At 38.9% G+C, this 27,588-nt stretch overlaps 1 protein-coding gene across 1 annotated transcript in view; it reads left to right on the top strand.

Annotated features, from left to right (window-relative positions):
• The window catches only part of elna (elastin a), a 55,184-nt gene extending 33,457 nt beyond the window's left edge, over positions 1-21,727 (top strand). Inside the window, exons 16-46 of the mRNA XM_085370120.1 lie at positions 29-61; positions 171-248; positions 905-934; positions 1,111-1,260; positions 1,721-1,849; positions 1,983-2,114; positions 2,232-2,384; positions 2,506-2,634; positions 3,848-3,919; positions 4,034-4,060; positions 4,242-4,340; positions 4,432-4,470; positions 4,747-4,854; positions 5,042-5,068; positions 5,174-5,206; positions 5,446-5,529; positions 5,628-5,659; positions 9,504-9,531; positions 9,635-9,649; positions 9,772-9,801; positions 10,347-10,373; positions 11,381-11,428; positions 12,686-12,718; positions 12,811-12,897; positions 13,373-13,429; positions 14,017-14,061; positions 14,869-14,907; positions 15,486-15,533; positions 18,053-18,085; positions 20,791-20,868; positions 20,956-21,727. Of these exons, the coding sequence (XP_085226246.1) occupies positions 29-61; positions 171-248; positions 905-934; positions 1,111-1,260; positions 1,721-1,849; positions 1,983-2,114; positions 2,232-2,384; positions 2,506-2,634; positions 3,848-3,919; positions 4,034-4,060; positions 4,242-4,340; positions 4,432-4,470; positions 4,747-4,854; positions 5,042-5,068; positions 5,174-5,206; positions 5,446-5,529; positions 5,628-5,659; positions 9,504-9,531; positions 9,635-9,649; positions 9,772-9,801; positions 10,347-10,373; positions 11,381-11,428; positions 12,686-12,718; positions 12,811-12,897; positions 13,373-13,429; positions 14,017-14,061; positions 14,869-14,907; positions 15,486-15,533; positions 18,053-18,085; positions 20,791-20,868; positions 20,956-21,002 (1,970 nt within the window). The 3' untranslated portion in view covers positions 21,003-21,727. The remainder of the gene's footprint in view (positions 1-28; positions 62-170; positions 249-904; positions 935-1,110; positions 1,261-1,720; positions 1,850-1,982; positions 2,115-2,231; positions 2,385-2,505; positions 2,635-3,847; positions 3,920-4,033; positions 4,061-4,241; positions 4,341-4,431; positions 4,471-4,746; positions 4,855-5,041; positions 5,069-5,173; positions 5,207-5,445; positions 5,530-5,627; positions 5,660-9,503; positions 9,532-9,634; positions 9,650-9,771; positions 9,802-10,346; positions 10,374-11,380; positions 11,429-12,685; positions 12,719-12,810; positions 12,898-13,372; positions 13,430-14,016; positions 14,062-14,868; positions 14,908-15,485; positions 15,534-18,052; positions 18,086-20,790; positions 20,869-20,955) is intronic.
• Positions 21,728-27,588: the final 5,861 nt, after the last annotated feature.

Raw genomic sequence — 27,588 nt, 5'->3', positions numbered from 1 at the left:
AGAATTCACTTTTTTCCTTTTTTTGCAGGAGTGGGACTTGGGGTCATTTCACCTGGTCAGGGTAAAGTTGTTCAGTGTAGTAGTTTACCATACTGATTGAAGTAAATGCTTCCTGTAAAATCAGTATGTCTGCATGTAACTGGACTTTCTGCATTCTGCTCCATGTTTAGGTGGTACTGGAGGCTTTGGAGCTGGTGGTGGTGGCTTTGGTGGCACTGGTGGGCTGTATCCAGGCCAGGTGTCAGGAGGTACGATATCTAGCACTTGGCAAGAAAGAAAATTGCACACCAGCACACATGCTGAAAAAAGTCACACAGCTGTCAAATGAACTGTAAGATGATGGGAAAAGTAAAGATTTATTTGCAGGCCAATGAATGGAAAAAATAATATTCGTGGGTTAGCTCCATATGATCATCTTTAACACTTTCATGCATGAATTATGACAACCTCAATCAGGGTTTTCTCTTAAATATTTGTATTCATCTTTAGGCATGAAAAAAAGATTTTTGAACTTAATTTTTTTAAAACATGTACTTTTCAAAGAGTTTGTTACATGTCGACTTAGGTGGACAACAGACATTTTGACTTATGAATTTGACACACGAATAAATAATACACACTGTGTAAAAACTATAAAAATAAATTTTTTTTATAAAAAGATGAAAAAAAAAAAAATATATATATATACACACACACAAATACAAGAAAACAGCCTTTGAATAGCTGTCCACTATAGTGACCACTATGCATGAAAGGGTTAACTAACTAGCACAAATATTTCACACCATACCTTACACCTTGTTTTATTTTGTGCTTTTTAAAATAAATAAATAAATAAATAAATAAATGTTCTTCATTTACTCAACTTTTATCATATGACTCACTATCGTTATGTTGACGACAGGGTATGGAGCTGCTAAGGCTGCCAAATATGGTGAGAATGTTTGTTTTTCCTTATCTGGGAAAAAAAATACTTTTAATCATTTTTCATACTTTTTTCATGCATTTTTTCAGTAGAGTGAGAAAAATATAACTTAACTAATATAAAATTATGTTACATTACATGGAAATTTTATTTACATGGACAAATTACACATATGCTTTTGTCAGGAGTACCAGGAGGTGTACCTGGGGGAGTGCCAGGAGGTGTACCTGGGGGAGTACCAGGAGGTGTACCTGGGGGAGTACCAGGAGGTGCACCGATTGGAAGAATTCCAGCGGTTGGTGGATATTCACCAGCAGCAAAAGCTGCTAAATATGGTACGCTTTATTATTTGTGGAACTGTTACAAAGAAAACTAACTAACTAATGACATTTTCAGTGGAATAACAGAAAAATTCTTCAAAAAAATTTCTGTCTCACCGACTTCTAAGACCATGATTTTCAATCTACAGGCAACATTTATCACCAAATTGAAGGAAAAAATGATGGCAAAATATTTGTGGGGTGGGACCTGGCTCAAGTAGAAACATGGAGACAAATAGGGACAAATGGAGGGGGGGTGGGAGAAAATAGATCAATGGAAAAATAGAAATAAGGGGACAAGCACAAATAGGAGAATACTATCCTTTTAGCAAAGCTGAAAGCTGCTAAATGTCGTATGCTTTATTAATTGAATTTTACTATTTATTTTGTGAACTTTTTAAACATTATATCAAACTGTAACCTGTAAATGTACTTTTTTTAAAAAGTGCATAATTTTTTTTTCTATTCAAATTAGGCACAGGAGGGCAACTAGGCACAGGAGGGCAACTAGGAACAGGACAACTAGGAACAGGGCAACTTGGAACAGGAGGGCAACTAGGCACAGGAGGAGGATATTATCCTGCAAGCAAAGCTGCCAAATACGGTATTATTAATAATTGTTTTAATTTTTATTGTGAATTTTCTGACATCATGCCAAATTTGTAACTTCTAAAGGCACTTATATTTTGTCTTTTTTTTTTCTTTTCTTTTTTTCAATTTAACCGCATGTGGGACAGGGGGACAACTTGGAACGGGACAACTTGGAACGGGACAACTTGGAACGGGACAACTTGGAACGGGACAACTTGGAACAGGGCAACTAGGAACTGGAGGAGGATATTATCCTGCAAGCAAAGCTGCTAAATACGGTATTATTAATAATTGTGTTAATTTTTATTGTTAATTTTTTAACATCATGCCAAAAAATTTAACTTCTAAAGGTATTAAAAATGTGTCTTTTTTCAATTTAACTGCATGTGGGACAGGAGGGCAACTTGGAACAGGAGGGCAACTTGGAACAGGCCAACTAGGAACAGGCCAACTAGGAACAGGACAACTAGGAACAGGACAACTAGGAACAGGAGGGCAACTTGGAACAGGGGGAGGATATTATCCTGCAAGCAAAGCTGCCAAATACGGTATTCTTAATAATTGTGTTAATTTTTATTGTGAACACTTTTAACATCATGCCAAAGCTGTAACTTCTAAAGGTATTTTATAATGTGTTTTTTTTTTTTTATTTAACTGCATGTGGGACAGGGGGACAACTTGGAACAGGGGGACAACTTGGAACAGGGGGACAACTTGGAACAGGAGGGCAACTTGGAACAGGAGGGCAACTTGGAACAGGAGGAGCATATTATGCTGCAAGCAAAGCTGCCAAATACGGTATGCTCTTAACTGTATTATTGTCTGCATGCTTTTAGCCCATCGGGTCGAAGGATTCCCATCGAGTTCTAGCAACAATGATTTTGCCGTTTCATGCACAGTTTTCTAGTGTCACACGAATCACTGGTCCTCCTAGAGTATTGGTCAACGAAACAAGTTTGAATTGACTGTTTCTGAGCCTCCTTACTTCTCACTGGATTTTAATTCTCTTTGGTTTGTGCAGTATAGCCAACCAATGATAACAAAACTGACATCTTGGTTTAACATTATCTCAAGCAGTATTTTAAAAAAAGCTACTTATGTCTTCAAAAGTAAATATTTTGTCTCTATTTAACCCCTTGGGCAACAACTCCATCAAATATTGCCAATTTAACTTCAATCTGAACAAAAAGGCAAATAAGAAAGCAAATAACAGCTATAAAATAACGAGTGACTGACAGAGATGTTACTGAACCACCTTTAAAAGTTCTCAAATACAACTCAGAAAATTCATGATTTACGATATTAAGTGAGAAAAAAATGTTAGTGACCAAGAGGCTGCGGTTGGAGGGAGTTTACCATTTAAGCCACTTTAAAAGTATTTTCCAGCTTCTGATGGCTGTTTGGAAGCCTCAGACTCCACCACAGTCTGTTCCAAGTGATACATTTGGATTTGGGATTTTTTTAACCTCTTTGAAACTGAGACTTTTTTTTCATTTTGGGAAAAGTTTCTTTAATTAATAATTAATTTTATATTTTTTAATTTAACAATGTTTATTTATCTTTAACAATACAGTTTTATTCCACAACAAAAACATGTATTAGTAAGACTCTTTTCCGCTGGGAAGTGACATGGCGGTCCTGCCATTTCCTTCGGATCTTCTCCTCTCTCCGTTCACGTTTGACCTCATCTAGCATCTGCTCCTCTTCCTAGAAAAAAGACAGAAAGAAAAACACCTCCCTCGCCCAGCCTTGATTATTAATATGATCTAACAATTTGTCGTGGAAGTTTCCATTTAATAAAGCCTGCAGAGAAACAGTGAGCGGTGCCTGAAACCTTTAATCAAAAAAGAACAGAAATCCAGGCTTGGGGAGAGAAGCCATCCTCGCTGACGGTTGGCAGAGTCTCTCCCTGAAGCCAGCAGGGCCCTGAGTTTAAATACCATCATATCATTTAAATAAATGAAAAAAAGAAAAACAATTCCAGACTAAATAATTATATTTTTCCTTAAAGGTCAAGGTGGTGGAGGGTTTATTCCAGGTGTTCGTGGAGGTGGTGGAGGAGGATTTTTACCAGGATATGGATGTAAGCATGCCACGTGGACATAATATTTTTAGATATTTCAAGGATTCAATTATATTTTTCAATCTTATTCACGTTGTCCTGATAATCTTACCTTTTGTCCTTACTTTGGTGCAGCTTTGGCAGCCAAACCTCCTAAATATGGTGAGACTTTGATATTCACAGTTTGGTACCTCATAATATTTGCCAAACGTATTCCACCTGTACAAGTCTATCAACATATTAATACATAAATCCAGTGATACAGTTTTTGTTAAAGGTTGTGCCTTTAATGCAATATTGGATTTAATTTGGTTTGTTAAAGCTGTGCTGACACATTTTATAGGAGTGCCAGGAGCAGGCCTAGGAGGAGGGGTTGTCCCAGGAGGAGGAGGGGTTTTCCCAGGGGGAACAGGACAGGTAGTCCCTGGTGGTGGATTGGGTGGTAAGTCGCTAAAGGTTTGGGGTTTTTTAAAAGAACTTCTTCTCTGTCGTTTGTGATAATTCAGCAGCAAACTTTGTTTGGTTTCTTACAGGTTTTGGAGGTGGTGCTGGAGTCAAACCACCAAAGTATGGTAAGGCTTTTGTTTTGATTACACTCTAGAATAATATGATGAAAATAACACCAATGCAATATGGAGAGAAATACTAAACTGTATTAGCAGCAGTACGTGGATCACACTCCCCTGCTGCAAAAACTTCTAAATTAGGAGGCAGAAATAAGTATAAAACTGCATAAATCCTGCACGTTGAGAAATATTTCCTCGGGCATGAATGTATTCTCACTCATTAATCTAACTTCACTTTAGATTTTAATACTTGAACTAATTGTACCACCTGCACTAATGTAGGAGTTCCTGGAGGAGCCGGAACAGGGCTAGGACCTGGAGGAGTTCCTATTGGAGGATCAGGAGTTGCAGGTGGACCGTACTCCCCCGCCGCAAAAGCTGCTAAATACGGTACAGTGAAACGACCACACAAGCATATGAGTGCTGCAAAATATTGGACACATTTCCTTGATGATTCTGAGAGAAAGAGTACAGTTTTCTGTCACTTCAAGCATTTTTCACTTAATCGTTTCTATAAATTTTTATATTGTCTTAGTTGCAAATTAATGATGCAGCTGGTTCTGGTTCTTTTGATTAGGAGTTGGAACTGGAGGTCTACCTGGAGGTACTGCATGAAAACACCAAACAGCCATTGAGTGTGATTATAGAATTCAACTAACATCAAACAATGTCATGATATGAGTATTAATGACATTGTGTTTTTACACAGGATTTCCAGTTGGAGCAAAAGCACCAAAATACGGTAAGGAGAACCTCAAAACTAATAGAAAAAGCTACATTGTTTTATAATAAAGATGCAAAGATGCAGAAGTTGGTTAAAAGATAAAATACCAAATCACAGCCAATTACAGTCAACTGGAGTAAAGCTTCATCCACCAATGACATCAGGTATCAGGGTCCATGTCATGATGGGAAACAAGTTAGGGTTCTGGCAAATTATAGACAGAATTTGGATGAATTTAAAATGTTGTATCATTGCAGTAGTTCCAGGAGTGACTCCATACACACCTGTCAGTTTTCCAAATGGCTCTGTTGTACCTGGTCAATTAGTTCCTGGAAAACCAGGTAAAGCTTAGAGAACAGCTTCTTGTTTGTTTGTTTGTTTGTTTGTTTGCACCTTTTCATAGTTGTAAATTTTAAATGATCCATTATTGCTTCCACAGCAAAGGATGTCAGTGGAACTCCTCAGCCAGGTACGGTGAAATGTCACGGCTGATTACATACTGTATGAAAGGAGGATTGTCTGCCACAGTTAGAGTATTTCTATTATACAGCAAATGTAAAAAGTTAACAGCAAACTGAAGAGATTTGTGGATTTTCATTTTTAAGTCTCAGAAGCTTATTGAGAGCTTCAGCACACTGCTTGCACGACTTTACCAATAAAACACGCACACGGCTCGACCTGCCACGCCATTTTTTTCCTTGTTTTTAACAGTTGCTCTCTACTTTGTGGTAAACGTATTTGCCCCTTCACTCCTTTTCTGCCCACACAATTTCCCAGTTTTAATAATATTGCTACAAGCCGTTGACCACCTCCAGCTTTACAGCCTCCAAGCTGTGGCAGTGCTTTGGTCCACTTCACAGCTTCTGCCTTTTCTTGTGGCTCTCAATCTGTGCCCGTGGAATTCACACTGGATTAAACTGGTACTTGTCATCTTTTTGGCAGAGCCCACTGATATTGCCACAACTGGCAAGACCCCAGAGGTCCCAGATCCCAGTAAGACTCGGTTTGCTTGAAGTCTTTGACCATAAATTAAATTATAAGGCATTTATTTGATGTTTGCAGTTGTAGTTGAGTTTTGATCTAATATATATATTTATCTATTCAGTATTTGAGAATGTGATTTAGATTTTTTGAGATGATTTGGACCCTTTTTGCTTCTGTCTTGATAATTATGTCTATTTATTTAAATCAAATTATTACATCAAGAAATTATGCCTTATGAGAGTGTTTATAATTTATACAAAGCTAAATTAAATTTTCCAGGATTTAGAGAGTTCACTTTCTCAAATACTATTTGGAAATACTATAGAAATGTCTCATGAGCATGCATTAGCTGTAGTAAGTAGCACTCCACTTCTTTTTGGGACTGTAAAGAATGGGAACCAATTACCTTTTTTACAGTATTATATATATACTCTGCTAAAGGGAAGCAGCATTATGTACTCTGTCAAATACGTGAGAGAGCTGTCTCACATATAGTGCCTGGACACTGTGCTTCACAAAGTCCTGAAAGAAAAGTCGTTTTAAAGCAGACCTATTATGCTTGCTTCAAGCTCCAGAGTTTTATTCTTGGACTATATAGAGTAGTTTTGAATCATAGCTCAAAATTATTCTTTGTTACCTTATTTAAGCATTAGTGCACCTCAGTTTTAGCTATTCTTCCTTTAAGCCAACCTTCTTCTGATTGGCTGCCCCTCACTAAAAGAAGACTTCAGCAGCAGGTGGGTGGAGCTTCTATGCAGACAGCCAGAGCTGCGTGTCTGATATCAGAATCAGAATCAGAAACTTTATTGTCATTGTCATGAGAACAACGAAATTAAGAATGGTCCCCGATCATTGCATCATCCCTAGCAATATCAAAATATAAATAAAACAATAAAATTCAATAAATAAAATAGATAGAATACTTAAAATACTAATAAGATATAACAGTAAAACATTCACATACATTCCCACACACATGCTTCAGACCGTGCATAGATTAACACAAGAGTGGCGTGATGGACATTTTTTTGTAGTATTCAGATGTGTTATTGCAGTTGGATAACAGCTGTGTTTGAGTCTATTAGTCCTTGCTCTGATTGCCCTGTACCGTCTGCCTGAGGGCAACAGTTCGAACAGGGAGTGGCCAGGATGTGAGGTGTCTTTTATGATGTTTTGGGCCTTTTTAAAACAGTGGGCGTTGTGTAGAACTTCCAGTGTGGGGAGAGGGCAGCCAGTGATCTTTTGGGCGGTGTTAATGATCCCTTGGAGTGCTTTCCTCTGAGCCCCTGTGCAGCTAGTGTACCAGATGCATATGCAGTAAGTTAGAACACTCTCAATGGTGGCTCTGTAGAAGGACACCAGCAGTCTCTGTGTGATGTTATTCCTCCTGAGAATTCTCAGGAAGTACAGTCTCTGTTGGGCCTTTTTCAGCAGCTCGGAGGTGTTCACACTCCAGGAAAGGTTCTCCTCTATATTGACTCCCAGGAAGCGGAAGCTTGCCACCCTTTCTACACAGTCCCCATTTATGAATAGTGGTTGGATCTCTGCCTTTTTCCTTCTGAAGTCTATTATGAGTTCTTTGGTTTTTGAAGTGTTGAGGAGGAGGTTATTGGCCTTACACCATGACGTCAGCTGCTCCACCTCGTCTCTGTACGTAGACTCGTCTCCCTTGGAAATGAGCCCCACCACTGTGGTGTCATCTGCAAATTTCACAAAGATGTTGCTGTGGTGGCGAGGAGTGCAGTCGTGTGTGTAGAGAGAGTAGAGCAGTGGACTGAGCACACAGCCCTGGGGTGAGCCAGTGCTGAGACTCAGGGCTGAGGATGTGTGATGGCCAACTCTGACTCTCTGTCTACGGCCCGAGAGGAAGCTATTGATCCACATGCAGGTGCTGTATGGAAGCCCCAGGTCTTGTAGCTTGGCCACCAGTTTGTGTGGAAGGATGGTGTTAAAAGCTGAGCAGTAATCCACGAAGAGCATCCGCACATAGCTACCATGCTCTTCCAGGTGAGTTAATGCAGCATGGAGTGCTGTGGCTACAGCGTCTTCCGTGGATCGGTTTGCTCTGTAGGCAAACTGGTGTGGATCCAGGCTGCGGGGCAGGGCTGCTGTGATGTGTCTGCGGACCAGCTTCTCAAAGCATTTCATTACCACTGGGGTGAGTGCCACCGGTCTGTAGTCATTCAGGCCGGTGATGTGGGGCTTCTTAGGCAAGGGGACTATGGTGGAGGACTTCAGGCAGAGTGGGACAGTCGCCTGTGCGAGGGATTTGTTGAAAATCCTGGTGAAAATCCCAGCCAGCTGTCCTGCACAATCCCTCAATATTCGACCTGGCACACCATCAGGACCCGCCGCCTTCCTCGGGTTAACAGCCTGCAGCATGCGCCTCACCTCGTGCTCTTCCAGGGTGAGGGTGGTGCTGCTATGGGTGGCGTGTTGCCTCTTTGACATCATACAGATCCAAGAGTAGGAAAACTGTCTGAAACTGAGTATTTAGAGCACAATGAAGGCTTTTGGTTTAGGCTTATTTAGTTTTATAGGGATTAAGACTTCTACTATTCACATCACCAAAATAAATAAGTGAACACATAAAAATAAAAAGAACGGCAGCATAATAGGTCCACTTTAACCTGTCTTGCCTCTTCAACTTCCTGTTAGTGTTGCATAATTTGGGGCTGCTTTTTTTTTTTCTTTCTCTAGCATTTACTCAACTTGTGCACTCCTTTACTTTTTACCTCACAGCTTCCTGTGCTTGATGCATTGCTTTCATTATAGCGTCATTACTGCAATTTGTGTACTATTAACTGCATTAGTCCTGCATTAGGGAACGGGTAGATTAATGGGTAGCGATCTTTTCTGTTTTAATTCCTCATATTCTCCACAGAGGTTTGTTTAGGAACATGACTACTTGTGCACATAGTTTGACAGTTTTTTGTGATATTTACACAGTTTAAGTTTGTAAAATCACTGCACTTAAAGTCCTTTATTATTAAATAAACACTGAATAAATTGAAAAGCAGCTACTTTACACTTTTTATTAGATTAGTTGTTTCGTAGTTGCATGAAATCCTAGAAGATTACGTCTTGTATTTATTTCCTTGCATTCCCAAATCCAATTAATGGAAACCATTGATTTTGTTGATATTAGTTGGGCTCATCTGAAAGGACAAAAAGTAAAAGGCACTTTTCTAACTTTTTTTCTTTCTTTCCTCTCGTGGTGGATGGGTGAACACAGGTGGTAAGTTGGAAACAAACATGCAGGTTTTTGCTTCATTTGATTCTCACGTGTGTCTCTTTGTTTTAATAAATGTTATTTCTGACTCCTCTGACAGTTTCTGGTGGAATTGTTCAGCCTAGTGGTAAGTAGTTCACATTAATCCTGTAAATCCTTGTTAACAGTGAAAGTATGCTTACTGTGCTTATCTAAACATTATTATACTTTTTCTTTTTTTTACTTTACAGCTGGCACAGGTGTTGGTAAATATGTCAAAATCCTCTCATACTGAAATATATCAAAAATACTCAGAGGTTCATGATTTGGGCTTCATTCAAACATTAAACGTGACAAAACTTTTACTTGTGTGTTTCCCGTGTGACAGTTGGAACAGGAGTTGACGCTCCCACTGGTGGTAAGAACAGTTTTTCTTTTTCCTTTCTGTACGTATTCAACATGTGCCATTAAGCAACTTATTTCAATGGATCTTTTAACAAAAGCTTGTAGCATCTGTTAATCTGTAAAGTCTATGACAGAGGTGTCAAACATAAGGCCAGGGGGCCAGAATTGGCCGAATCCGGCCAACTGGACAGCTTTAGAGGAGGGCATCAATTTTGTTCTTTTAACTGTATTTTCAGTTAAAACATTGTGGTTTATACGTAAGGGACAGTTTGGACAATGAGCTACCAGAACTTTTTTGTAATCTCCTTACAGTGTCACACTGTCAGATTTATTTCATTTACTACTACAGCATTTGTTTATATTATAACAATATTTATTTCTTATCTCTGGGATTAAATATGCACTTAAACTTCTTTACACTAACAGCATGAGCTTTATGTAGCCCTTAAAGTGAAATGAGTTTGGTATACCTGCCCTATTACATTTATTATTACTGAAATTGCATTACTTGTCATTTTGACATATTTTAATGAATGTAACCGTTGCCTATGTTTCTAGTTGACACTTCACGCCAAGTTCAACCTGGTAAGTTTACGTTTTTAATCAAAATTGAGCAAAATGTACTGATTAATTTGTAATTTACAATAAGAAAGAAAAAAAAGAAAAATAAGAGTTAAGTTTCACCCTATCACGCCTCACTCACTGGCCACAAAAAGGTGTTTTAACATTCCTCAGAGATTTTCGTCCATATTTACGTGATGGCATCACACATTTGCTACAGATTTGTTGACTGTACATGGATGATGGAAATCTCTCGTTACATCACATCCCAAAAATGGTCTATTCGATTGTGTACAGACAACTCAAGAGAAAAATGACAGGAGGCCAAGCTGAAGATGTTAACTTTGGAGACAAAGTTAGAGAAGCGAGGCTGAGATGGCTTCGACAGTGAATATGCTGGACAAAGAATGTATTAAAAAAAATGGAGCTGCCCAGATAGAGGAAAAGAGGAGAGCAAAAATGATTGATATAGTGAATGAAGACATGCAGAGGGTTGGTGTGAGTGTGGAGGATGCTAGGAACAGGGTGAGATGGAGGCAGATGATCCACTGGCCACACCTAAAGGGACTGCACAGATGTCCCTAATGAAGTGGCCAGTGAGTGTAATTCTACCCATTCTTGTGACTGTAATAGTTAAAGGAACTAAACACGATATGCTAAATTAAATTAAATGTATTAAAAATGTCAGAATAGTTGAGGATTTTAAATTAACTGATCAAACTGTTGTTTTCTAACTGGTTTTAATAGGTTTTCCTTTTTTTACCTTTCTTTTTTTCATCACCCATGTTGGGCAGTTTATTATTCTATCTGTTATTTTAACTGGAGTTCAACAACAAGTCAAATATTTATTATTTTATTGATTCAGGAGCGCTGTGTTGTTTTAATCACTCAGTCTCCTGGATGTTTTCTAACTTAAAGTTCATGAAAGTATGCTGGATCCATCTGGCCACATGGTGGAGACCAATACAAACATACCCGCTGTGGGGCTTTTTCTCTTTGACTGTAAAAGTAAAAGGCGCGGCTGTTTTCAGGTCCTGGTGTTGGAACAGTTGGAAAAGCACCCAAACCATTTATACCAGGTAAAGAGGAACTAGATATTTTAACTATCACTCATTTGTATGATAAAGCATAAGATGTTGTCTCTGATTCTCTTGCATGTGATCTGTTTATGTTTTCCTCACTCCTTCGCCACAAAATACTAGATGTGCATTTAAGGAGTTCAACTGAATATTGTCTGAATTTAGTACATAATATTTTAGCCATCTGTAGCTCACACCAAGCCTAGATGTTTATATCTGGATTTATACAGTTTGTAAATGAATTTGTATTTAAACGTTTCTAATTATTAGAGTTGTGCATTATACATATGATCAGTATGGCACAGTTAAAAGACTAAATTGTGACATATCACAGATTAATTTCAGCACTACTGTCATGTTTGCTGCTGCTGCTCATTACTTACACAAACACACAGACAGCATCTTACCCTGTCATTTTAGTCTCAATCCAAATATTGATTAATTTGTTTTTATAATCACATCCACTGTCAAGCTACACATGATGCATCCTTCTTAACGTGCACTCTCTGTGCAGACAGTTAACGATTCTTCAGCCTGGATCAATGAAACCAACAAAAAGCTGCATCAGGCCAATTATACCTGCAACAGACTGAATAGTCATCAGTTTTGTGCATCTGCTCGTTTGCACTTTTAGGGCATTTTACCTATTGTGCACTTTTTTTGCAAGCTTTGATGTAATTTTTTGAATAGAATTGTAAAACTGAGAAATTTTGTTGGTAACAGGAGACTCTCCTGATAGATAATTAAAAATAAAAACAAACATTTTTTTTACTAAGATTAAAACACACAATATGACAAAAAATTAAACGTTAAAATATTATAAACTCTCAAGATAAAGTATTTGTTACCTTTACATTTTTTGGATTAATGTAAAGGATCATCAATAACACTGTGATACCCGAATACAATCTGTTATTATTTTTGTTGACTGTTGATTTTGTTTCTCACTTTTGTCTGATGCCTATCGAGTAAATCTCCGTTTTTCCCAGTATTAACATGGCAGGGATTTGAAATTGCACGTTATAACATGAAGTCTTCTGTTTGACGTTTACTCGTTTGTGCACTCAGGGTAAATGTTATGCCCAAACTGTTGATTTAACTAATTACATAGAAAATTTAATAAATGTAAATTTTCTGTGTAATTTTGTTACATAAGTACGTACACATTCAGTTTCTACAGAGTACATTTTATTTAATGATTAATCACTTGAATAAATAAACCTTTGATTTTTGGGGTCTTCTATTTTTACTCCCTAGGTACTGGCTATCCTTATGGAGCACCTTATGGAGGCAAGTTTCCTGTTTAAGTTTATTATGTTTTGGCTCTCATAGATTTTGTTTAAAGAGCAGTGAGGTATATTTCTACTCTTTTTGTGCTTTAGTACCTTTAGGCACTGGACCCGGAACTGGACCCGGAACTGGGCCTGGAACTGGAACACTGCCTGGAGCAAAGCCTCTGAAACCTCCAGGTACTCGAATCCATTTTTTCCTTCAAGCAACCAAACTGTTTTAGTAACTAAAACTACTTTTTAAATATACTATAAGACTAAAACTGGTGCAAAAAACTTGCCTATAATCTTTTCTTTATCTATGAGAGACACTCTAATGTCTTATAATTATGGTGTAATCATTTTTATGCAAAACACAAAGTGGAAAGACACTGGATGAACAAAACCATTGTATGGTACGTCATACAGAACAAAATAAACAAAAAACATTTAAAAATGTAAATTCTGAATGAATGCATGTACAATATGTTTTATTTTAACACAAAGTGAGTAGTCAAAGAGTACTGAGATGTATGAAAGTTTCGACTGTCAGAATTGAAGAACTAATAATGGAATAATTAGATAAATACACAGCGTGATAACTGCTGTCATGTTCGTGTTTTTGCAGAAGCTTGTGCACATGCAGTCTCAGCATTGTTGTGTTTTGTGTTTGTAGCTGTGGGTGGTGTTGGAGAGAGACCAGGAATCCCACTGGCTGCAGGAGGTTATCAAGGTCAGTGAGCCCTAAGAAAATTTACTTGCAGGAAACTAAATTATTATAACGTATTAGTAATTTTTAATTGGGAAATAAGAGTGCATCCTGCTTTTTAGCAGGACTTGTTGAAATCAGGGAACATCGTATTATCATTAGACCCTTTTTGTAATTCCTTCACTGAGCGTAACTCCTTCTCAAAATGTAGGAGATGAGTTATCTATTAGATGTCACCATGATTCAGGTGGATACACTCTGCTTGGACAAGGTATATATAAAAGGAGGCGAGCCTGTCAGCATTGATGCCTAATGTTTCCCTGACTTTAAAAAACAACAACAAAATCATCCAGTCCAGTGCACAAAGTGACAGTTGGTGAAGAGATGTCATCTCATGCCACTTCCTGTGCAGGAAATTGGCCAAAATGCTGATAAGTTGCTGTGCAGGGTGCAGCGTATCAGGAATGAGAAACCACTTTAAGGAAGGAAAACAACTGGGGCAATATTCAAAGAGTTTCTCATTCTTTATGTGGCTCTCAGTCCTAAGCAGGATGGCTATAGTAATAGATTAAAGGGTCATTGCATGTAAGCCAGTTTTCTCTGTGTGACAGGTGGAGTTGCGTATCCTGGAGCTGCAGCTAAAGCGCCGAAACCAGGTAATGTAACAGGCCCAGTACTGCTGCCGCACATCAAAGCACAATGTAAACATGGGAAATGTGCTGTGAATGTGTTTTCCTATAGCTTGTGGCCACTGTGTACTTTATGTTGAAAACACAGTTTCCCAGAAACAGTGTTTGGGAAAACGTCCACCTCACTTCCTCTTCAAATTAAGCCTCAAAAATTCAGTACTGGATCTTTTTAAAGTAGTTTTTGTTTTGTTAGCGAGTTGCTATCAAACCAAAATCACTAGATTTACTCAGATTACTTGTATCAAAAAGACACTTTGTAGACATTTACAGTACCATATTCTCTCTCTTTAGCAGAGTTTGTTTACCAGTGAGAAATGTGGCCTGAAATAAAGTGATTCAGCCATTTTTTTTTTTTTAAATCCAGCTTCTGCAAAGGCAAGCTCCACCAAGGGCAGTAATCCCTGCAGTATTTCTGTTCCGTTAGGAGTCTGTAAATGGAGCAAGTCAACAACACATCATTTTGCCCTGGAGACCATATTACTGTGCAGAACATCACTGTGGGATTGTTTGAAGATAACACAACCCCCCTGGGGAGTCCTGCCCTGAAATAGCAAAATTCTGCCAGGGGAAATTTGGATGAGGACGTTAATGTGACGTTAGCTGAGCCACTGGCCACATGCCAGTTTAGGGCCTGAAGCAACAATGCTGGAGTAATACACACAGGAAAAAAAACTACAATCCATAGAAATATGAAACTTAGAAAGTTGTATTTGCTGTATATCAGAAGAAAAGAAACATTTGAATTGTTTCTTTATTGTCTTTTAATTTGAGCAGGCTACGGCAATATTGGAGGTGGTGGCGGATACCAACAAGGTGAGGACCACAGTGACATTTTTACCACTCAGTCCCTCTCCTTTTTATTCTTAAGCAGCTTAAGATGATGCATATTTCTGTTCAGAAGTCTACAGCCATATTTACACTTGCGCAGCTTTTAGACCTGCCTCTTCTTCTCTTCCTCTGCCCACCCGTGATGGATCATTGCAATCACACAGCAGCAGCCGACAGTGCCGCCTGCTCTCACTTCCCCACAGATACTGCCCGGCTACAGCTAGTCATAAAAACTGTGTCCTAATCCATCTCCCAGTGAACACAGACACATCCGTCTGTGTTACTGCAGATGGTTTAATAGCTTTCATTTTTGCAGCACAGTTTTTCCATCAGGGAGGTTTGCCAAACTGAGAGATCCGTAATTATGAAAATCAGGTCAAGTTGTCATATTCAGCGTAATGCTGGGTTGTTTAATCATAACTTACTTGTAAAACATTTAGTGCAAATGGATTTACTGCCAACACAAATAGATTCTATACATGAATCCAATTCTTATCGTGTGACATATTTTCTATCTGTAGGCCTGTGAGGTCTCCATTAAAAAGGCTTTTTCAAATTTACAGGTGTAGTTCCTGGTTACAGAGGAGGATACCCCCAGCAGTACTACCAAGGTAAAACAACTACTTCCTTTATGCACATTTTGATTAAAGTATATTGATGAATTCACAGCACACATTATGTTACATACTACCTGCTACCTGTTGTTGGTGATAAACACTTCTGTGTAGTGACCTTTTAAGGGCGCAGGTTGTGCCATAAATCAGTGTTGACAAATGACAAAATAGAGCCATTTATCTTTAGAAGGTGGGATCAAAGGCAGAGAACAGTGGTAGGATGTTTTAAGAGTGTGTGGCTGTATCGGAGGTGGACTTTCACCCAAGAATAAGAACTCCAAAAAAAGAGGCTCTAATACTACTTTTCAGTAAAGCAGACTGAAGTATACTCATGAGCTACTTTATTAGATGTACCTTGCTAGTACCAAGTAGGACCAATTTTACCTTCAGAACGGCCTTAATTGCTTGTTGCAAAGATTCATCATTCATTCATCAGCTGTATTGTCGCAGCAGACAATCTTTCCAGCCTTCTGTTGTTCAAGAAAAAAGAAAAAAAGATGCAAATCTTGGTTGTAACAAGCGGTTATTTGAGTAACTGTTGCTTTCCTGTCGAATCATGTGGTGATTCTCCTCTGACATCAGCAAGGCATTTTCAGCCAGACAACAGCAACCTGCTGGATATTTTCTCTTTTTCAGCCCATTCTCAATAAACCTGAGGCTACGTTCACACTGCAGGTCTTAATGCTCAATTCCGATTTTTTGATCAAATCCGATTTTTTTGTCTGCTCGTTCACACTACAAATAAAATGCGACAGCAAACGCGCTCTAGTGTGAACGCTCAAAGCGGCCCGCATGCGCAAAAGAAGACGTCAAACACAACGCGCTCTGTTTAGACCCAGAGCAAACAATATTGTTTGACTGATGGCCCTTAACATAAAGACTTCGGACTTCACGTTTCCCAATTTTTGCTTTAAGTTATTTTGTTATTTACATAATAATGTAAATAACCTAATAATGATCCTTATTGCTGTTTAAGAGAGGAGCGGTGCTTCAAAGGATAGTTGCAGATTTCTGTCAGAATCTGCAGATTATGCAGTACAAATAAAATGTTAACGTTTCTCCAACGTTGTCTTCCCAACAGTTTCACTGGACGGCCAGGAAGCGTTCGCGATGTCTTATCGGGCGCTTCTCCGGCGCTGATAATTGGCGTCTGTCTTGTGTCAGTGACGTAAAAGACGGATTTAATGCGACATGACCGTTCAAACAGCAGACACTTTCTAAAACATCAGATATGTATCGGATTCAGTACCACATACGAAAGTGACCCAGATCGGATTTGAAAATATCGGATTTGTGCCGTTCACACTGTCATACCATGATCGTATATGGGTCGCATAGGGTCCAAAAAATCTGATTTGATGCGCTTTCACCTGCAGTGTGAACGTAGCCTTAGACATGGTTGTTGGGGACAATCCCAGTAGCTCAGCAGTTTCTGAAATACTCTGACCAGCCAGTCTCACAACAAAGTCACTTAAATCAAATCGTCTTCTTTCATCATTCTGATAAGCAGTTTGAAATTCAGCATGCCGTCTTGACCCTTGGCTGATTAGATATTTGCATCAACAAGCAATTGAACTGGTGTACCTAATGAAAAACTGTAATTCACAGTACATTCATAGCACTGATAACTGCATTGCTAAAATAAACCTGCCTCCACCGAGCGGAGGATTTGGCGCACAGATGATTGTTTAACTGTTTGTCCTTGTTTCTGGATCAGGGGCCGGATTAATGCTGCCTCCACTTTAGAGCTTAAAGAAAAGGAGAGGGGAGCAACAGAAGGTTTTCTTTTCTTGCAACAATATTCACATCACAAAATGATTCGGAAACCACATTAGGAAAAATATTACCTGATTACCTCATCGGTATTTATTCTTCCCTCTCCTTTCCTTAATGTTGGCCACTTTCGCAGCTTCAGCTTTTGCACAGTTTCCATGTCATGCTTATTATGACCTCTTACTCGTTAATCTACAGTAGAGATATCTACTGTATCCTCTTATCCAACTAAAAAAAAAACATATTAAACTTTAAATATCTGGAATGTTTTAGTTTAATTTGAATTTGATTAATTATTCATAAATATTTTTGACTATCCTAAACACTGAAGGTTTTTTTTTTTTAGACCAAAAGGATTTGTGAACTTTTCCATTTTAAGTTAAAAATAATTAAACAGGTCAACCCACATTTTACTGACATTTCTTCAGTTTAAGCAGACAAACCTTATGCACCTCTATCCACAAGATTAAATGTCGGTATTATAAATACAAAACACAGACAGGAGAAGACTACTGTCTGCATAAAATCTGGTCACTTGTCTGCACTGAAAATGTGTCTGGAACAAACAGCTCAGCTCTACGTTTAAGTGCCTCCTGTGCGATCCTCTATAATGTCAACAGTTTAATTCTAACCACATCCTGGCTGAGAGAAATGAATCCACCTGTGTGACAGACCCAAAGTGGTTTCATCCTATCATTGCTCTGCTGACACCTACTCTTGTATTTGTCTTTCCTGTTGTGTAGGATATGTGCCAGCCCCGCTGACTCCTCAACAAGGTACCAAAACTCCACGTCCTCTCATTACATTACTTCACACATGCAAAAAGAAAACTTTATTTTTTTGCACATTATAAAGGCATTGTTTCAGTGAGCGACTGTTCCCTGAAGCTCTGCTCATTTTCCAGTTTATCTCTCATTAAATCTACTTTTTGGCAGAGCACGCCAACATGCCAGATTATCGAGATGAGTTTGGAAAATGGCTGTGTGCTGGTCAGTGCAGATGGTGCAGCTCAGCCCGTATGATGAACACACCATAATCTGTATCTTCCTGAACTAAATTACTCCTGCGAGTGGGATAATTTCATAGAAAGCGCATGCTATTTTAGAGGCTATAATATCATTCGTTGGATCACTCAAAGTACCTGACATACAGCTTTCAAGGGCTTTCAAGTCTCTGAATGAAATCTGAATCAGGTTTATTGACAAAACTTTAGCCAAACCAGGATTTTTTTTTTTATAGAATGCCCTGAATAAGCATGTGTTAGTGTAACATGTTACTTATAACGTGACTGGAGGATCATTAAGAAGATTAAGATATAAGAACTGTAGACGGGAAGAAAATGTTCTTGTGCCTTGAAGTGTAGGTCCTAATGTGCTGCAACCCCCTGCCAGAGGCAAGTGACTTAAAAAGCTCCTGTGGGAGAAGTGCAGATTCCAGCCAGTTGCCTTCTTAGTAGAGCAGTGGAGTGTGGAGGGGAGACAACCCTACACATGAGAGTAACTAGGAGAAGTGGATGACAAGATGCAGGTGAAGATAATCAAAGACAATTACACAGGAGAAGTACAACTAAAGTCAAGAAGCTAGAGATGGGTATCTATCAAAATAAAACAGGAAGGAAGAATTGTAACTAAATGGGGGAACACAGACATGTGAATGATCTTAACATATGGGATCAACACAGTAAGAAGAAGATAAGATAGGAAACAACTCAAACTTTAATTAAGAATAATTTCATGTTTCTATGGTGAACATAATTAAATCATGTAGCATCTGCATGAAAATCCGCAACTTAATTTGTATCATGTCATCTCAACAAGATCAATCTAGTAAGAGTGGTTCGTTGCCTGGACTCACGAAATTCACAAAATCACATTAGATGTCAAACTGCAGGAAAATCGCTGGAGTTTTAAGAGGCAGATAACTACACCCACACCAGGTGTATGCTATCGCTATTTATTGTGGTTTAACATGTCAAGGAAAAAAACGTACAGAAAATTCTGCATCAAGCCTTGCAATCATAGTTTTCCTAGTTTTGTTAAGCCTGGCTTGACAGCTTGGTGGCACGATGGTTAGTGCTGTTGCCTCACAGCAAGAAGGGCCTGGGTTCAAATCCACAATCTGGCTGATTTGCAGTGTGTAATTAGAGTTAGGTTAATGGGTAATTCTAAATTATCCATGAATGTAAGTGCAAATGGTTGTTTGTCTCTATGAAATCATCAACCCTCATATTGGTTCATTAAGCAAGACTAGCAGTTATTAACAAAGTAGTTGTTCAAACAACAAGATTTCATTTTGTTTTCCTAAAGTTTTTAACTTGTGTAGAATGAATTAAAATAAATTTCACTTTATATACTTCAATAAATCACTTAAAGTCAATGTAAGTATACTACATTGATCCAACGTAATCTGATTACATTAAACCACCAAATGTCAAATGTGTTGGTTTGACATGGTCATAAATGGGTTATTGTACTTGGTTAAATCACATGGAAAAAGGTGCCATGATTAAATTGTATTCATCCAACAACAGAATTTTTTGAGTGCAGGCAGACTCATCCCCACCTTTGATTAGCCCGATCGAGGTAGCGTCATCTGCTAATTTCATAAGGTTGACTGACTGGAGGTGGAGCTGTTGGTATGCAGGAATAAAATGAGGGGAGAAAGTATGTAGCCTGTAGGGGAACTGGTGCTGGTGGTCTGAGACATGCATGCATTTTCATGTCATGCCATTACATGACCAGTGAGGGTTTTCACATCCTTCCTTGGGCTGGTGGATAGTGGAGCAGTCCCACAATGATGGGACAAAATGATCTTTGCTAAAGTACTTGTAAAATCAGTGTGCCTTTTAGCAGCCATCCTAAAAAGTATTTCACAGTCACCAGGACTCAAAAACTTTATATGTAGAAGTTTATTATAAATATCATTCATCTCATCTTGGTGGTGTTGATTAGATTAAGATAAAGTTCTTGTCCAGTATATCAGCAGCTGTCTGTCATATATCACCTACCTTATTAATATAACTTGCTGAGCCGGTCTGCAGTGCAAACTTCACTAGTAAATCCATCTACAGTTTAATTTCCAGCACCCGTGTTTGCAGGCAAGTGTCTCCTGCCTTAAACGGCATCCTTACAGGGAAACGTGAACTTATCAAATGTGAACTTTGATAAGACATGCCGAGAAAAAGACAAGTTCTTAAACATTTATGCACTAGAAGAACATTTTGTTGAAAGCAAATGAATCATATTGGGGTTTTTTTTGTTTTTTGAAAGTACCAAATTTTACACAGAGAAAGTTTTTCTTGTAGAAATAGAAACAAAAACCCACAAAAAAGCCAAGAGAACAGTTGGATATTCAAATATATGCGTGGAAAATAGAGGGACAGATCTGCCCAGTGTCCAGTCGGATAATCTTCTGGCAAACATTAAGGCCAGTACCCTCAGATTGGAAACATAATAACCAATATTGTTTTGTTGTTTTGCAGCCAAAGCAGCAAAGTACGGTGCTCTGCAGGGCTTCCTTGGTGGCGCAGGTGGAGGAGGAGGCGGAGGATTCTATAGAGGTAAAAGACCTGTGCACATTGTTGAAGAAGCATCCTGAAAAACAGAAGTTGCTGCAAAGGCTAAAATGTTGCCGGTGTTTGCTGTAGGTGGCGTTGCAGGATGCCAGGGCAAATACTGTGGGAGGAGGAAGTAGAGGATCTCTCGAGATCCAGTGACCTCAAGAAACCATGGTGCTACTGCATGATCGAGAATGTACATTTTATATGCAAAGCCCCATTAGACAACCTGTAAAGATGTTTGTTTTTACTTACTTGACTTCAGTGTCTGTTTTTACACAAACCCACCGACCCAGAATTTTGTACATGTGACGTATGTTATTGACAGTGCCTTTTAATCATTAACGTGTTCAAGTTAACCAAGTTAATTCTGTACCGCACCGGCCCACCATGTGTCGCTGCGTCCGTGCACACACGCCTGCACGTGTGTGTATTGTTTGTTTGAAACTCTGTCTGTACCATCGGCTGTCAATGTCACCCACAAGTGATTTCCCTTTCTGCTTTAATCCTAAACGAAATCAAGGTGATCCGTCTCACTGGGCAGCACAGGGCTCGTCTGCTCCTCTCTGACCTGTCACAGGGGTGGGGTTGGTCATAGCTAGGCCGAAATCTGATGATATCCATCCAATGTCAGTGCGGTTCCTGGCTCCCCATTTTCTCTGCTGCCATTTTTAGGCCTGCTGGGTATAAAGCGGTGGTAACTGGGGCTCCAGCCAACCCATCTGCTCTCACCAACTTTGCTGATTCTTGTTGCTGTGCAGTTCAGTGTTCTCAGCTTTTTTGTGTTAAATGTTGCCAAACACTTTCTGCTGAAGACAGTCAAAAAGCAGTGGGTTTAAATATCAATCAGACACTGCTTTGGTATGTATGTGTGTTTCATTATGTGTCGTGTTTAAGTCTGCTTCAAATGTTTAGTCTCATTTACATTTATGTAACTGGTCATTATTCAAGATTTGCGGCACCATGATTTGACTCATAGCTTTTTTGTTATCAGGAATGTGTGAGCATTAAAAAAAACAATCCTTTGCTTTTGCATTTATTCACTGTTATTAACTGTAATACAGATTAATACTTTGTTTTAATGGGAATGCCGCTGTGTTTATGTGAGGCACAAAATCCCTGTTCTTTATTTACTTGAGCTGCTTTAAAAAAAACAAAACCAAAGGCTTTACTGACCAAAGGTTCATGAGCGCTGTTGCCAAGTGACCCCTATCTCTTCCCGTAACTGTGTACTGTATTTTGTACTAATTTGATGGCTTCAGTTCCTTCACTCGGTGCTGTGTAAGAACTGTCTTTGAGCCTCGCTGGGTCAGACCTTGTCTTATGTGGCGTGGGATACTCTTCATCTTTATTTAAAACTGTTTTTATAAGGAGGAACAGTGTGGTTTTGCACTTTTTATGTTTCCACGGCACACATGTGACTTGTTCCCGGACATCCCGGCATTTTATTTGCTTTAACAAATAACAAAATAAAATGTGTTTAAAGAACACGCGTCTTCTTATTCATTACTTCTTCCTGTCCGTCCTGAGGGCTGATCAAAATCACCCGGTGGGGAGTGTCGAATCAGTCCAACGCTGGAACAATAACCTGGGTTCAAGTCCTGCCTGTTTTAGAGCTTTTTTTTCATATGAGTTCTGTTATTGTTCCACTAGGAAAAATGAATCACTTATCAGATTTATTGTATGTGAAGGATTTCTTCTCTATAATGAAAACAAACCTCAGGTTAGGTGCGAACACTTTGCCAGAGTATGGCGACTATGAGCTGTGTTCTTATTGTGCCAGCTGGAAGTAATGAACTCATACTGCTGTTCCCTGAAGATCTCCTGGGAGAGCCACTGACCCGTGATCCACATCCTGTAAAAGTAGCTTACACTGTTGTTCCAGGAGCAGAGGCTTTACTGCAGACATAAAACAATGTCACTGTGAAACTCTAGTTGAATTCTGTTTTTCTACAGCTGGCAATTACACATTTCTGTAAATCTATTTGCTTGATTTTCCTAGTGTTAGTTAGCTTGCTTAATTTCTAACAGGAAATAATGTGTTTGTGTTACTTTAGGCAACATGTAATCGGTGTAGGCAAACCCTTTGTACATACGTGTACTAAATCAGTTACCTGGCGACCTGCCGCTGGGACAAACAGATCAAACCTCTGGCCCTGGCTTAGCTATCCCACTCCCATCTCCCCATACCAACACTCCTGACGCTGAACCAGCGACACTGATTCTTGAAGAAAAAAAATAAGTTTTTTTTAATATCAAAAAATGTGTCTAATTGCAGGAAGCCCCTTGGGAAATAAATATATTTAATAATAATAATAATGATAGCCCACATAAACTGAGAATTTTTGTTAAAGCGTGCATTGCTCTGTGTATATTTTGCACACTGCCGGCTGCAGGTAGCTTTAAGAAGCGTTAAGTTCATCATGTCTAAGCAATGAGGAGTTTTAAGCAAAAATATTTCAACTTGGTGTCCACTAATGCTATACTCACACATGAGAAAACAGTGTTTGGAGACTGCAGTATAAGCAAGATTACTGTGATTTGTGTGCTTTGAAGACGGAGACCGGGTATGCAACCACCCGCAGTGAGCTGCCGTCCTCGTTACCATTTTATTGCTGTCTTTAGTGCGATAAGACTGAATCAGTCTGCTATGAATCTGCTGGCAATTACATGTTAATACTACAAACCTAATTATACAAACCTGTTGCCGTCTACATTTACATAAGTCATCCAGTGGAAGTGAGTCCCTTACTGCAAAGAGACGTGTTACAGAGGTGTTGAGGTCATCCAGACTCACTCAGAGTTACAAAAAAAAGGGGGGGGGGGGGGGGGGGATCCATCGTCACCACCACGTGGAGCAGGTGCAGAGCCGAAAAAATGTAAACATAGAAAAGAATTAACACACACTGCAGAGCTCCAGCTTCCTTATTTATTGCATCTAGTAGTGTGTGACGTTTCGACTACGTCTGCTTTTCTTCAGATAATGACACGTAGGACGGCACCATCTTAAATCGTCTGTGATAGATCACATGACCATGACCAATGGCAATAATATCCAATCAGAACCATGTCTTATAGGTCTCACTCAGATTTATTCCAATAGGTTGATAGTCTGTCTGCATTTGAATTTGAGTTTGCCATTTTATGTCCACTCTAGTGTCACATGGTAGACCTGCACCTCAACTCGCCTCCGTATTTGTTGTGTGAAATTGGCACTAATTTCTGTGCGTTTCAGAATTGCTGTGAGACGGTGGCTGATTGGGTTCTTTTAACTGAAGCTAGTTATATTTGATTGTTCTTACACTCTGGTCCTTTGATATTTCACACTACAAACGCTGCTGTTTCACTTGTGGCCCTTTGTGCAGGTATGTTAAAAATTCCAGACTGAAGAAGGTTTGAATTAAAAATATTTTTTATGTTTGCATTCTGCTGTGGTTCTGTGCTTTGTACAATTGAAATTCAGAGATGATTCGGTGATATAATCATGCTGTACACACAGAATCCGTGTGTTACACTGAACCATAAAGGAAAATGGACGTGTTGACTGCGTTGCATTTAAGCAATGACTAAAATCAGTAATTACCATTTTGTAATTTCTGAATTGTGCGCTCAGGCTTCCGTTTCGTGCCTGCTTTACACTTCTTCGCAGAGCTAACTGATTTTATGGCTCCTAAATTAAGCCCCAGTTAATCTCATGAACAGCAAATTTCACGATTTAGACATCTAATAAAACCTCAGTTTTTATACTCCTGACTACACTGCAGCTGCTTTTAGATTTGCCTTCATGGGTTTAAAACCAGCCAACCACTTCATTTTATTTCCCTTCGTTACAGCTTCTTTTTATGTTGCACCCTTTGCTTACACTTTGTTTGCACTTCTATGAGACACTTAGCAGCTACTTCCAGCACCTCCACCTATCCCATATCTCAACCCCTTTCGCCACTATCACGCATCAACGTGTTAATATTTTACCTGCCTTTCTACAAGAGCGCACTCTGTCTACTTGTAGTTACCTTGTAGTTACTATGGTGGCGTTTCTGCGCCGTCTCCCCCCACCTACCCCTCTCCCCTCCGTCCCTCCTCCACCAGACTTTATTAAGCAGGGCGTGTTTGTGGTTGGCCAGCCCCCTGTTTCCTCCGCACTGCTCGGCAGCTTCATTGGTCAGCGCCTCTCTTGAATGAAGCGCCGCAGAAACGTGCAGGCAGCGGGCAGAAGGAAGCTGTGTGGGCCGCCGCAGGGAGCGACCGACGCGCAGCGACACGACCCCCGGGCGTACGGTGGCTGGGAAGTGCAAAGCGCAACAAATTAAAAAACGGCAACAAATTAAAAATCAACAACAAATTAAAAAACGGCAACAAATAAAAAATTCACAACAAATTAAAAAACCGCAACAAATTAAAAAACCGCAACAAATTAAAAATCCACAACAAATTAAAAATCCACAACAAATTAAAAATCCACAACAAATTAAAAAAACCGCAACAAATTAAAAATCCACAACAAATTAAAAAACCGCAACAAATTAAAAAACCGCAACAAATTAAAAATCCACAACAAATTAAAAATTCACAACAAATTAAAAAACCACAACAAATTAAAAATCCACAACAAATTAAAAATCCACAACAAATTAAAAATCCACAACAAATTAAAAAACCGCAACAAATTAAAAAACCGCAACAAATTAAAAATCCACAACAAATTAAAAAACCGCAACAAATTAAAAAACCGCAACAAATTAAAAATCCACAACAAATTAAAAATTCACAACAAATTAAAAAACCGCAACAAATTAAAAATCCACAACAAATTAAAAATCCACAACAAATTAAAAAACCGCAACAAATTAAAAATCCACAACAAATTAAAAAACCGCAACAAATTAAAAATTCGCAACAAATTAAAAATTCGCAACAAATTAAAAATCCACAACAAATTAAAAAACCGCAACAAATTAAAAATTCACAACAAATTAAAAAACCGCAACAAATTAAAAATCCACAACAAATTAAAAAACCGCAACAAATTAAAAAACCGCAACAAATTAAAAATCCACAACAAATTAAAAAACCACAACAAATTAAAAAACCGCAACAAATTAAAAATCCTTGACGGAAAGGGATTGTCTGAAATACCGGAAGTGGAGAGTGATGTCACGAGAGGGGGCGTGGCCAGAATTTTTGGTTGAGGCGCCATGTTTCTGGGCCGAACAAAGCGCTAGCGAAAGAGGAGCGAAAGTACACGGATAACACCAGTTATGGTTCGTACTTGCTGTGCGGTCGGTTGTAAAGTTAGATCGCACGACCGGCAAGGGAATAAGGTTGAAAATGGTTTATCTTTTCATTCTTTCCCCACCTGGAAGCAACATGAGGCAGCTCATGTATCGGATGTTACCAAAAGAAGGCGTCTAGTCTGGATAGCAGCTGTGAGACCAGCTGATATCCAGTTCGATTCCATCTCCAAATATCTGTTGGTGTGCTCCAGACATTTTCATTCCGGTAAGTTATAGATATGTTCATATCACTCTTTATCGGTCTTTTAAGTCTGACATCACTAGCCGTGTCTTGGCTCAAACTCCCAAGAGCACCTGCAGGTCCATAAATCACACGATCACTGTGGCATCACTGAGTGTTGAAAAACTATCTAAAGTCTTTCATCTGTAATAAAATGATCAGCGTTCTGCTCTACCATGTGTAACAATTGAGTTTATCATCCAGGCATCCATGAAGACGAAATTAGCAGGAAGTTAGCTCGCTAGATTCCATCTAAATACAATATAGCATGTCCTAACTGAGGGATTTTGGAAACAAAGTCAAACGTACAGCTCTGCTATCACTTCCAACATAAATGAAGACAGAAAACTAAACAGCAGTGACGTTTGTAGGGTACTGAAGTTTGGCTAGCTGGTGTAAAACGATGTGCTACGTGACCGTTAGCGGCACAGCTATGTTAGCATAATATAAACACTAACTTTTTCCACTTAATAAAAGTTATCGTGAGGATTCTCGGTGGTCAGGAACAACGGCGCTTCGTGTCCATCCCGTGTAGATGTTAGTGAAACTGTTGGGAAGACAACATGAACATTTTACTTATACTGTATAATCTGCAGATTCTGACAGAAATCTGCATATCCTTTGAAGCACCGCTCCTCTCTAAAATGGCAATAAGGATAATTATTAGGCCATATGTAAATAACAAAATAATTTAAAGCAAAGTCTGAAACAAATCTTTATATTTAAGGGGCATCAGTCAAACAATACTGTTTGGTCTGGGTCTAAACAGAGCGTGTTGTGTGTGACATCTGCTTTTGCATATGTGGGCCACTTTGAGGGTTCACAAAGGAGCGTGTTTGCTGTCACATTTTATTTGTAGTGTGAACAAGCAGACAAAAAAATCGGAATTGAGCATTAAGACCTGTAGTGTGAACGTAGCCATAGTGAGTAGAGTGCATTGATGTGACATTGTTCTGAAGGATTTAGTTATTCTCAGTGGTTAAAGAAATTGCAATTATTTATTCATATTTATTAGAAATAATCCTAATTACATATCTTGCTTCCGTGTTTGTGTCCTGTGTCACAAAAATACATTTTTTACTATAATACATTGATTAATGACCTGCAGAATCTCCTTATCATATTACGTGTCCATAATTGTCACCTAAAGTCAAACTTTATGCTTTCTCCATAAAGTGATTACATACTTTAGTTTCATTTTCTGAAGTC

The sequence above is a fragment of the Diplotaxodon limnothrissa genome, linkage group LG14 (genome assembly GCF_057381915.1).
Source record: "Diplotaxodon limnothrissa isolate DT_005_m linkage group LG14, D_limnothrissa_male_GT1.1, whole genome shotgun sequence".
Taxonomy (NCBI): Eukaryota; Metazoa; Chordata; class Actinopteri; order Cichliformes; family Cichlidae; genus Diplotaxodon; species Diplotaxodon limnothrissa.
This window is presented reverse-complemented; position numbering and strand designations above follow the sequence as displayed.